The sequence below is a fragment of the Poecile atricapillus genome, chromosome 17, assembly GCF_030490865.1.
Source record: "Poecile atricapillus isolate bPoeAtr1 chromosome 17, bPoeAtr1.hap1, whole genome shotgun sequence".
Lineage (NCBI taxonomy): Eukaryota > Metazoa > Chordata > Aves > Passeriformes > Paridae > Poecile > Poecile atricapillus.
In genome coordinates, this window is record NC_081265.1 from 8,581,191 (window position 1) to 8,593,652 (window position 12,462).

Below are 12,462 nucleotides of genomic sequence, written 5' to 3' on the forward strand. Positions count from 1 at the left end.
GCACAGCCCCGGCGGCAGGTACGGGACCGGCGCTGAGCCCCGCTGCCTCCTTGATAGGCTGCACTGGGGCTTTCGGGGGAATTTCGGTGGTCGTTATTTGTTTTTATTTTTTTTTCCTGTGGAGCTGACGAGCTGCGGCTCGTTCTCAGCCGCTCTCCCGTCACCTCGGTGCGGGGGGCTCTGAAGAGCCGGGGGTGCGGCGGCTCCGCTCCCCGTGCGGGGCCAGGGCCGTGCTGCGGGGGCACCTTTCCCTTGGGGCTCGGCCAGCGCTGTCCGCCCCGCGTCTCTTCCGAGGCCGCTCGGTGCCGCCCGCAGCGCCGGGGCCAGCGGCGTTTGCGGGGTAATTCCGGGCGAGGGAATTGCGGGACACGTGAGCGCGGCGGGGCCGCCCCCGCCCCGGGACCGCCCGGTGGGGCGGGCGCGGCAACAAAGGGCGGCGGGGACGGGTGGACGGGAGGGAGGGCATCGAGGGCCGGGCTGGAGGGCATCGAGGGCCGGGCTGGAGGCTGCTCGTGTGGGTCTCACCTCCCGCCCCGCTCTCTCCTGTCCCGCAGCCCCGGCGGCCAGGAGCGCTCGGCAGCCGCGCCAGGGCCGGGCTGCACCGGCCGCGCCGCAAATGAAGTGCGAGAACTGCACCAAAAAGGTGAGTGCGGCGGCCGGGTCCTGCCCGACCCCTCGGCTTGCGGGGGACAGCGTCTCGGGGCTGGGGGAGGCAGCCGGCGGGGACAGCCTCGTCCGGTGGCCCGGGAGCCCCGGCAGGGGAAGTGGCGCTGGCCGCCGGCCCCAAGGTGACCGAGCTCCGCGTCCTCAGCCGTGGCCCGGCCGTGACACCTCCCGGCGGAGCCCCGAGCGCGGTAGCGCCGGGATGTGGCCGCGCCTGGGCCCGGGCGGCTCGGAGCGCCCTCGGCTCCTCCGGTGCCTGCGCGGGGCAGCCCCTCAGGTTAACAAACCGCCCAGAACTCTCGAACCGACGAAGCAGGGAAATTCCGAGGAAATTATTTCCGTCGTAGCAATTGTACTTTGAACACCGGGTCTTGCGTGTGTTTCAAAACATTGTAAATAACACTATCAGTGGTTAAGGACATGAGCAGTTCCGCAAAAGTGTTCTTACAGAATGGTGAACGGGCTTTGCATAATCCATGCATTTCATGTTTTGTTTCAGGAGTGCAGTAAAAAACAGAAAAATGATGATACGCAAAGTACGTCTGTTGATGCATTGAGTTCAAATGATGGCTCTGAAGAGGTAATGTTCCTTCTAAAAGCTGTGTTAGACTCTATATTCTTTTGTTTTGTGCACCCCAAAGGAGGTTATAAGGAGACAACTTTCAACTAAGTGTAACAATAAACAACAAGCAGTTGAAAACAATTATGAGCTCTTACAGACACCCCTTAATATGTGAATCAAAAATCTTGTAAAAAGGTGAAGTAAAAGCCCTTACTATGCAAACACAAAACAGAAATTCTAAGTTCTAAAAATTTGGAATGCCAAAATTCTTACATCAAGTCTTCAGAACAGAGAGCTTATAAGAAGAGGAGTTTTGATAGTACAAGTGGACAGAATATCTACTTTTTCTTTATATCCAAGTACAAAATATTCCCCCTTCTCAGATGAGCTGCAGTTAGTGTCGTAGCCAGGAGTGTGAAACTCTTGATCTCACAGAATGTTTCCAGTGGGACTGTGTTCTGTTTGTTTTACCTCGTGGTACAAAGCCTAAGCCACCTTGCTGTTAAAGGGACATCTGGTTAAAGAGCTTTAATAGTTCAAGGGAAAATTTTCTCAGTTACTTGGTGAGTTGATGGGGACTGTCAGTTCTGAAGCACAGTGCAAATTGAGTTACTAGCATATGGACTAGGGGCTAAATTTAGATCTTTGTTTACACTTAAACATTTTGCAGTTTCACAGTAATAGGAGGAGCAGAGCTATGATTGGGATGGAACATATTATTTTGTTTACCTGTAAATAACCTTGGATATTATGCAAGAGTCATGGATTGTCCTGCTTTATACTCAATAGTGATACTGTGTTTGCTTTTCATCTAGCTTATTGCAGAGATCCTGAAAATTATTTGATCATTATTAAATACTTGTTTACTTTTTTTTTTTTACCACCAGAAAAATGAGTTTGATACATTGGCTAATGCTAAAATACTTCTTAGCGACTGCCTAGCTTGTGATAGTTGCATGACATTGGAGGAAGGAGCCAGAGTTTTCCAACAGAATCAGAAGGAGTTCTTTCGTGTTCTCAACCTTAATAAGGTAAAGTGACCCAAACAATAACCCACTGTTTTCTGTGAGGAGGAGGCAGTTGCAGAATGACTAAGCAGCCTGGTTTCCCAAGGCAGATAACATGAAGATTTGTCAGGATATGCTTTTTCTAAAGAGGAAGTGAAAACTTCAGGCAGCTCAAACGTTAAAGTACTTAAAATAATTTTGTACTGGAGCTGAGGTCACAGCACTCAACGTAAGCACCAGAGGGAAGTTACTGCACCTGCAGGAGGAAAGTTTATTGGCAATGTGATGATTTCATTACTGCACTAATAAATTATTCTGTAGTTCAGTGTTTATAGACACTCATACCTTCATTGCTAGGACTGTTCTGGATGGTTTTTGGTGCTAATGTATCCACAGTATACAAACCTGTGAAGACATGCTTTTGAAATTAGAATTCTTCTTAATGTATATTCAACCTGACTACATTTTGTCCATATTCATAGCAAACCTCGTAAGAGTTCTATTGCTGTCTTATTTTCTGCTAACTTCTGTTTTTTCTGAAAGTTAGTTGCAATGTGTAGTGCTTAGATCCTTAGAAGCTGATATTAAATTAGTTATTTTATGTCTGCTACAGACTGTTCAAAAGCTACTAAAATTGAAACTTCTTCTTAATCTGTACATGTGTATCATAAATATGGATTAATTACACAGTGCTTACATTTTCTTAGGAGTTTAACTCTCCATACAGAATGATGTAGTCGTATATGAGAAAATTAGAAGAGAAGGGGGATAAAATTATCTTTTGGGTCACATGGGTTCTGTTCAGAGGGCCTGAATCCTACAACAGCAAGGCTGTCAGGTACCTTCATCACAACTCCAGGGGTCCAAACACAGACAGTGAGCAAAGGGCAATCATGAGCTCTGAGTCAGGAGCTCTCCTTGAAGGGTCATTGCCCAGCACGTGGATCAGTACACGCTCTGGGCTCTCACCTTTGCAGGGTGACTCTTGTCTGTAGCACAGTCCTGCTTTGTCTTCCAAGGGTTCCACTGGTGTGGAAAATGTCCCAGCTAAAACACATGATTAATCTTCAGCACAAGGCCATGGTCATTAGAGCTGCACAGTTCCACACCATACACTGGCTATTTTCATAGGATTCCTCAGTGCTTGCAAATGCTGATTTGTTGAGAGTCCCATCTTGCCACTTTCCCTGAACAACTGCAGTGATAAAGACATGGTAGCCTTAATAAAAAATCAGATATGTAATTTGCTGGGTTGTATTTATAATTTCAAATGCCCCTGCTTCTGTAAGCATTTTTTATTAATGTCTAAACATGCAGCTCTTTTCATATTTGCTAGAATATTTGATTCTACTAAAACATCAGAGGTGCTGAATGTCCCTTAACTTTCCTTATGCCACTTGGAAACCAACCGCAGAATTGTCCTAGGAAGGATGGTTTTCCCCTGAGTTATATAAAAGAACATCTGCAGATGGTTGGAGATGAACAGTCAGGAGCAGAGGAACATCCTGTCCTGCTGCAGCTTGAGAGTTGTTTCATGGGATTTTTAATGAACTGGCCCACTGAAGCATTAGACTCTAAGGAATAACTCCAGGAATGGGAAAGGAAGGGAAAACAAGGAGCCTTACCCTGTTGTAATGACATATCTTTTTTTTTTCCCTTTGTTTAATTTACCAGAAATGTGATACCTCAAAACACAAAGTGTTGGCAGTGTCTCTATGCCCTCAGTCATTGCCTTATTTTGCTGCTAAATTCAGTCTCTCTGTGAATGAAGCAGCCAAGAGACTCTGTGGTTTCCTCAAAAGTCTTGGTAAGTTTGCATTTGTTAGGGTGGTGAAGCAGAAAGGGAGGGATTGTTTTGGTTGGTTTTGCCTTCTCAGCAGCCTTCCAGTACCTGAAGGGGCTGCAAGAGAGCTGGAGAGGGCTTTTGGCAAGGGCATGGAGTGAAACAGGGCAGGGTTAGATTAGATAATAGGACAAAGTGGGAGTGGTGAGGCCATGGCACAGGTTCCCAGAGAAGCCCCATGCCTGGAAGTGTCCAAGGCTGGGTTGGACTGGGCTTGGAGCAACCTGGGATAGTGGAAGGTGTCTCTGCCCATGGCAAGGGTGGAACTGGATGAGCTTTAAGGTTCTTCCCAAGAAAAACCAATGGTGGGATTCCATTCCGTGATATTTTGTTATGCAGTGCTAAGGGGCCGTTGCACAACCTCGTTCACAGTTTGAACTCCATGCTGTGGGAAGTTACAGCCAGGCACCAGTGCCACATACACCAGTGTGAGAAATGGGCTGGAGACATTCCCTGCTCACAGTAAAGGTCACAGAACAGGAGGACATTGTAGAGCTGGTTCCAAAACCTTTTCTGCCAAGAAATCAGGGAGGGCTTAGTCACAAGCTTCTCATTATTTTATAACTTGAGGGAGAAGGTAATTCTTATTCTAAGTTCCTTTCAGTCCTTTTGACACATTGTATCTCTAGAAGATTCTCAGTTCTGTTTTTTTCGTGTAATTTGAAATTACAAGAACTGTTGTATCTGCCTGTTTTATGTTAAAGCTGTATTTCCTTTGCTCATTATATACCAAGTTTTAAATAAAAAGCAAAAGCCACTTTCCTTGTAAATTTGGGAGGTTTTTTTTTATTTACTTGAAGGAAGAAGAAGGACAGTAAAAAAATCTATAAACTGTTTCCTCCCATCTGTGTCTATATAGATATATGTATGTATATATATTCATTTTTCATGTTTTTTCTGATGCATCTCTGCACCCAGTTTCTTCATCTCAAAACATTCCAAAGTTCTGGTGGGCCTCAGTTTTCCTAGAATGCATTCATTATCTATACTCACTTCTGTGGGGACGTGCTCAGTGTTACGTAGGCTTAGAGGGAGTGTGTTGCTCAGTGAGCAGCCAGATGCTCTCTGCTGTGTTGGTGATATGCTCCAGTACCTCTGCAAAAAACTTGAGCACTGGCAGATACGCCTCTTAGCTGGATATAATTTTTTGTAACTTCAGCACATCTTGAAAAGAACATTGCTTTGCAAGAGTCACTGCATGTCACCCAGGAGTCGTGACATCCTGTTCAATTGAACTAAAAGTGATGGATGCAAAGTGCTCAGAAGGATGCAGAGTGTTTGCAGTGCTGCTTGCAGCATTAGCCACTTGGTGGTCCTTTTAAACTCAGGATGTAAAAATGTTTTTCCACTGTATGGCTTTTATTTATGACTCTACTGTTTGTGAAAATTTGCAGAGGGGAAAAGAGAGGGGATCCCGTGTTGATCCTTCAAGATTTTTCATAGGCCTGGAACTTTGAAATGGGTTTGTGGGGTGGAAAACATCCTAGTGATCCCCTGTTCCTTTCTGCTTGCTTCCCTAGGGGTGCATTATGTATTTGACACCACTATAGCTGCAGATTTCAGTATCCTGGAGAGCCAGAGGGAATTTGTGCAGCGGTACCAACGGAGGAACCAGGAGGAACATGCCTTACCAATGTTTGCCTCTGCTTGCCCTGGTAAGAACTGATTTATCCATCCTTCCTGCCCTTTAGACTGGTCTCACTGGAACTACCAAGGAGCTGAGGAAAGGGTCGCTTCCTTTGGGAGCCTTACATGACTTAGAGCATTTTTGATTTGCTTTTCAGGGACACCAAGCACACGTATTTGTATTTACAAGAACAAGTATTTGTTCCCAGTATCGCTGGTCATCCTGAGTGCATTTCAGTGCTTGCAATTGAGAGTTAGAACTGGAATGGAGGAGTTTAATGGGTGCTGCTTGTGTGTTCAGACCACAAAGTGTAACAGGGCATTTCCTCATTGAAAAGAATCTTAAAGGAACTTCAGTATGGTTAAACCACAACCTTTGTTATCTTAAGCAAAGTTTAGAACTTACCACTTAAGCCTTGGGGGAAGAAGTGAGTGACATTCTTTGTGATGACTGTGAGGTGGATATGTCTGACACATGGAAAGTAATTCTCACATGAAATGTCACAGACTTGACTCGCTAAATGTCTCACTTCTGAGAACCTTGCATCTGAGAAGGTGTTCTGTTATGAGCAGAACCTGCACTTGTAACAGCTGAAAAGATGCAGAACATGCAGTCACTGCTTTCTTTTTCCATTGTTAGCATGGCACCGTTTTAATTCAAGTAAAAAGTCACATTCCTAAAAAAGAAGTATCAAAAAGGAAGTAACTCCTTTGTCTAACACCCTCCTCAACTCTACCCTAAAGTTCATAGTGTTGCTTCTCAAAAGGCTGATAAAAATACCAAAGTATTGCTTGCTAGCTTTGAAATAACTCAAGTGGTTTGCATTTATTAAACATTAGAGCAATGATGAGTTGCTGTTGGTGATCCCCAGAATCTGCTGTTGTCATTGATTTGAAGTTTAAATACTGCTGTTTGAACCATACTTGTATTTTTGTTTTTTCTGTGTATTTTGTAGTGGAAGATCTGGGTTATGCTTTAAGTACTACATATATATATATTAAAAACATGTTTCTGTTTTTTCTGTTAATGTTATCTTAGTGTAACCTCTTATCTTCAGTAGCAGACGTATATTGCTCTTTTTCTTGTAAAACCTGTGCAGTTGAAATACCCCTATTACTTAGTTTTGTTGTCTTGTATGTGCTTTAGGTAAAATTCAAAATCTGAGGATTTCTTTTAGAATTTGTGAGATAATTTTAATTTTCTTCATCTGGAAACAGCTCAGATTATCTGCTGCTCTCAGTGGAAATATTTTATAACAGATAACAGAGCACTTTTCTTGTCCTTGTGTGGTCTGCACAAGGTGGTTTCTGGTGTCATTGCTGTTTTTGGTGTCAGCTCTCTATTGTGATAGAGGAGGTAACAGAAGCATGGGTGCTTTCCATTTCTGTGAAACTAACCCAGAATATCACCTTAAATCCATTTTGAAAACATATGGTATATTTCTTTGTCAGCAATTGGAGAAAACAAAAATCCTGATTAGTCATCTTTAAACTGAGATTGTTCACTGTGTTTCTTGACCTTATTTGAGTGCATTTTCTGTTCCTTTTTCTCCTTCCTCTTTCTACCCTCAGATTACATAAATTTGTCCCAGAGATGTTGTTTACTGGGTGTGTTTATCACAAAATGGTTTTTCTATAGCTCTGTAGATGCAAGGTCAATGTGAACTCAAGTATAAATGCTTTACTCTTTTTTATCTTGGTGTGTGACTTTGCACAGACCTATCCCCCTCTGCAGCCTTCTGGGGTGTAACATCTACCATGAGCAAAGAGCAGAGCCTGGATAGCCCAGAACCTGAGAAAAGCTGTTGTCTTGTCCCTGTCTTAATTGTTCAGTTCCTGCTACTGTCTGGGGAGAAACTGAGCTCATTTTTTTGGTGTGTTTCCTGTTGAAAGAACAGTACTGTTACTACTCATAGCATATGCAATATCTCAAAATAATCAGTTCCCTTCCTTAATGTACCAGGCTGGTGAGCAACATGAAGCACTTGCTCTGGAAAATCTAGTGTTTATAAGGCACTGCCAACCTCTGTGTCCTCCCAGAAAAGCCAGTGAGGCAGACTTGCAGCAGCAGTAGGAAGCTCATAAGTATTGAGGATTCTAATGCTGTTGTCCCAGTCCCAATTTCCTTTTCCAGGAATGGGGTTTTACAGTAGCAAAAGTTTGCTTAGTTTCTTTTACACTTCCTACAGATCCATAGATGCACCTTCATGATTTTTCTCACAATAAACCACCAAAGATAACATGTTCTGAGCTGCATCTGCAAGAGCTCATATGGTGACTTGTAGTGCCTTCTGCTCTTTGATGCCAACACGAGCCAGTAAATTGCCAAGAATGCAAATGAGTTTATGAAGGGTGTGGATCTGGATGAGTGCAGCTGTACCCTGATATAAGAATGGGGTCTCTGAGGTTTTGCCTAGCTGTGGCTCTGCAATTCAGCCCTGTGATCAAGGGGCAGAAGCAGCAGTGTGTGTGTGGAGTGCAGGTAAATGCTCACTCACCCAGGCTGCCTGTACAATTTACCAGTGACTAATGACACTAATGATCTTTGGGAGCTGCTGCTATGAGACACTTGTTCCATCCATTGCAAGGACAGAAACAATTTAAGGAATGGCTTCAGACAATACCTGTCAGAAATCTCATGGGATTTAGTGAAATTTCCTTAAAGGTCGTGACTACAATATCAAAAACATTCCAATTATAAGAGCACTCATAGCAGGAGTGCTGGGGTGATTAATGGTGAGTACAAGTGTTTTTAAAACTCTGTTTTGTTTGAAGCAGTTTTAGTTCTGTTTGGATAGCACTTGAGACTAAAGCCATTTAATCAATGGGATGTACCTATCATGCAGAATATGCTACTACAGCTTTTTATCAAGCACCAATAAATTCAGTGCTTTGTTGTAGGTAATGTCTTGGACTTAAAGTCCCAGTTGAAGGTGGACATTAGGCAAACTTCCAATTCAGAGTCTCAAAATCCAGTACACAATGGGTAAATCCATGGTCCTCAGCTTTTCCTACAGCAGAAATGAATGCTTGTTGAAGATGTGTGATTTTTTATGGAAACCAGCCTGTATGTTAACAAGAATTGGGAATACTTAAACAGCTTTGGGTTTTCCTAATACTTAGCACCTTCTCATTTTCAGCAGTAAAATGTTATTACACTGAGAAGACTATTTCTCTGCTACAGAGAGACAAATCATCTGAACACTGCTTTGCATCCCAGTTTCGTGCTGCTGTTGGCATTTGTGGTATTGTTCTGACTTAAACAGTACCAGGTGTTTTTACATAAGTGGTAATTTCAAGCTTAAAAATTAACCTCCAGGTTTTCCCCTTCCTGGGCAGCATGTACTACACAGCAGTTTCTCTCTTTTATGTAATCACTAATTTGCTTGAAGACAAAGCACAATTCTTTTCACCATTTCTTAGCACCAAAAGCAACACACCTGCCTCGAAGGCTGGGCCTAACTCTCCTGCACAATGTAGGTGTCATGTAGATGAAAAAAGCTCCAACCCTTGCTGTGAAGGATTCTGGGCTTTTCAGTAAGAGCTACAGAGCCCAAGAAAGAATTGCACACCCTAAATACCTTGATTTGTTCATTTACTAGGGGAATAATACAACAGCTCTGGATGTTGGGGGTGCTCTGGGTATCCACAGCTTGCCCAAGCTGGAATGCTGAAGGGGTCTGGTGAAAGAGAGGGGGATTCGTGAGGAACTAAGGACAAATGTTGCATACAGAGAGATTTCAGGTGGTTCCTGTGGGTGTGGGAGTGTGAGGGTGTTTCTGAAGGTGTGGCTACTCTAACAATAGTAAAAGAAGCCATTTTTTTCTAGGCTTAATCCATGTGCATCCTTATCCATTTATCCAACAGACTCTTCTGTTCTAGGGGAGGCAAGCTGGGTGCATGGATATTAAATCTCAGGAAGCACCAGGTTACAGTTAAGCAGCCAAACAGTGCATTTGTTGTAGTATGTGGTGATCCAAGGGCTGAAGTCTAGAAGGTCAAATTTTTGTTAGCTGGGGTCTTGTTCTTTCTGCTTTGTTAAATCTGTGCATGAGGAAGGGGGTAACAGGTCATGAAGTTCACAGTGGACCTTGGTCTACAATTACTGACACAGTGAATTATTGATTATTGACTAAAGCACTATTAACAGAGCCTTGAGGTTCCCAAGGTGAGGCTTCCAGCCTACTCAGAAATGTCCTCCCTATTGTGAAGGTGTCATCATTTTCAGGATCTGTTGTGTGACTGCTGCCACTTGCTGTGCTTATGGGTCACTCCTCTGTAGCTGACATGTTTTTGTGCTTGCAGGCTGGATCCGATATGCTGAAAGGGTACTCACCAACCTGGTGACCTCTCACATTTGCACTGCAAAGTCTCCACAGCAGATCATGGGCTCCCTTGTGAAGGGCTACTTTGCCAGGCAGCAGGTAAGTAATTCTGATTTATTTTTACCATTATAGTCTTTTAAATAGAGAAGATGAGCTTTAATACTGAGATACAAAGAACCTCATTTTATACTGTGCAGTGTGAGCTGGCAGCAATCCTTGCACCCCCAGAGCAACATGGATTTAGATATTTATGGGTAAAGTTAAAAGTTAAATCCGTAGCAGTTAAAGGGTTTTTTGTGAAACGCTGCCTGTGTAGTTCTACAGCACAGCCAAAACAGGAGTGGTGGATAATAATGTGGAAATTGCCCTGTTGTCTGAGTTCAATAAAAGCATTGTATCCTAGGAACTAACCTTTTTATCTCCTCAATTTTGTGTGTTGAAAAGAATTGCTGTTCTCTACATATCATACCAAAATGGAGCTACAGGCACATTCTGTAGGGAAGTGCTGCTGTCTGCAGGTTCTAGTCACTCACATCTTCCAGACAAATTCTGAAGGGCTTCCTGTGGGTGAAAGTGAGTGAGTGAGAGGCAGAAACCAGAACTCTGAACTCCTGACTTGTATTCACTTTCTAAAGCAATCAAAAAGCTGCAGAAAATGTGGTCTGAGGGAATATGGTCCAGCAAGGACACCAACTTTGGAAGTTCGTTGCTGATGCTTTGTGACTTCTGACAAATCATTATCTGTGTGCAACATTCTTTAAAATTCATGGCTAGGGACTCTACTCCAGGTATTGCCTGCATGAGGTTAATGTCCCTAATTTTGTCCCTGCCATCCAAGCTGTCTTTCGCTCTTCACGGATTTCACGTGTGCTCCCTTCTGTGTTCCACAGAACTTGTCTCCTGAGAAAATTTTCCATGTAGTCGTGGCACCTTGTTATGACAAAAAGCTGGAAGCCTTGAGGGAAGATTTCTACACTGCCTTGTATAATTCACCAGAAGTTGATTGTGTCCTGACATCAGGTTAACTTTTTTAAACTTATCATCTATAAATATATAAGTGAATCACCATTTTTGGGTTGGCCTTTATGCCAGAGTTTGCTTTTTTCAAGTATGCTTTAGTCATTAGGTTTTTTTCTGCTTTAATGATTAGTACATATTTTTGTACTCCTGGTAGTACAAGTACTGCACAGGGAAGGCAGAGTGACACATCCTTTCCTTCTAAGTTGCTATTCTTCAAAAAAATCAGTTACTTTGTCAGCCTGTTAGAGAAGGTTAAAGTTATGCAAATCCATAATTAAAATGATTATCTGGCTTGTCTATGGTCGTTATTTTACTAAGAATTATTCCTAATTCATGGCACCAGTTGCCTTTTGGTGAAAATGATGTCTTTAGCCCTAGTGTCCAAACATCCTGCAGTGTAGTTTGGATATTTCCAAACTTGGCCTAACAGAAAGGCTGAGGATTTAAGCAGAATTTGGGCAAGATGAAGGCCTCTTTTCTTTGGAGCTGGAAGTGTCAGGCTTCTCAGTTACTGGAGGGAAGTGACTGTAGGAAGAGCTGGAGAATGTGACTCAAAGCACATGCAGGTGTTGGGATGTTGATCTCTGAAACAGAGGCACGGTGTTGTGCTTTGTGTTGAAAGTAAAATGTCATGTGTTTTCCCACAGGTGAAATTGTCCAAATAATGGAACAGAAAAATGTGTCTATGAAAGATGTGGCTGAAGTAGCTGTAGATAGTTTGTAAGTAGTTTTGTTGTGTGTGGATTGCTTCCTTACTTTGATGACAAATGACATGTTGGAGCATATTCAACATAAGTGTAAAACTGCTTAGAAGAATGTTTTTTCTTTTTAGAGAAAAAAAATGTGCATCAAAGCCTGAGCTTCACCCTTTATATAGTGGCCTAACCCAGAAAAATATTATCTTAGATGTTCACTGCTAAATATAAAAGTGATATGAAACAGAAAATATAAACCTGTATGTACGGTCTAAATACAAAGCAGATAATTTGAGGTAATGACCCTTTAAAATTTATGACTTGAAGATGTGTGTAGCTCCTGGTTTATATTTTAATGCAGTAAAAACAGATTAGACTGCATGAAGTTCAAGCCTTGAAGTGTGGCTGTCTGGGGATGGTGACCCTGTTGTGAGCTCTCCTGTGCTCCTTGTGCAGAGCCCAGCAGTCTGATCTTCCCTGTCCAGCTGCCTCCCACAAAGCTGCTGGGACACAGTTCTGGGCTGACCATCTGCTCTGGGCTCCCCTCTCTTTCACAGCAGCATCCTCACTGTAAATTTCCCTTCCCCAGTATGTTCATGTAGAAGGCTAGAAGCCACACCCTTTCAGGAAATGGTAATTAATTGTTTTTTATACTGAGGACAGCAGTCAGTTTTTCAAGATGAGATCAAACTGAGCTGTGCTTTAGATGAGAAGCACACAA

At 43.1% G+C, this 12,462-nt stretch overlaps 1 protein-coding gene across 2 annotated transcripts in view; it reads left to right on the top strand.

Moving 5' to 3' along the window:
- Positions 1–12,462, top strand: part of NARF (nuclear prelamin A recognition factor) — a 19,029-nt gene continuing 6,567 nt past the window's right edge. Inside the window, exons 1-9 of one of the 2 annotated variants that reach the window (XM_058852092.1) lie at positions 1–18; positions 555–643; positions 1,163–1,243; positions 2,113–2,256; positions 3,907–4,039; positions 5,596–5,730; positions 10,007–10,125; positions 10,917–11,046; positions 11,694–11,766. In XM_058852092.1, coding sequence (XP_058708075.1) covers positions 617–643; positions 1,163–1,243; positions 2,113–2,256; positions 3,907–4,039; positions 5,596–5,730; positions 10,007–10,125; positions 10,917–11,046; positions 11,694–11,766 — 842 coding nt within the window. In that variant the 5' untranslated portion in view covers positions 1–18; positions 555–616. Of the gene's footprint in view, positions 19–90; positions 341–554; positions 644–1,162; positions 1,244–2,112; positions 2,257–3,906; positions 4,040–5,595; positions 5,731–10,006; positions 10,126–10,916; positions 11,047–11,693; positions 11,767–12,462 lie in introns of those variants that run through there. The other variant, XM_058852093.1, reaches the window with a different exon arrangement.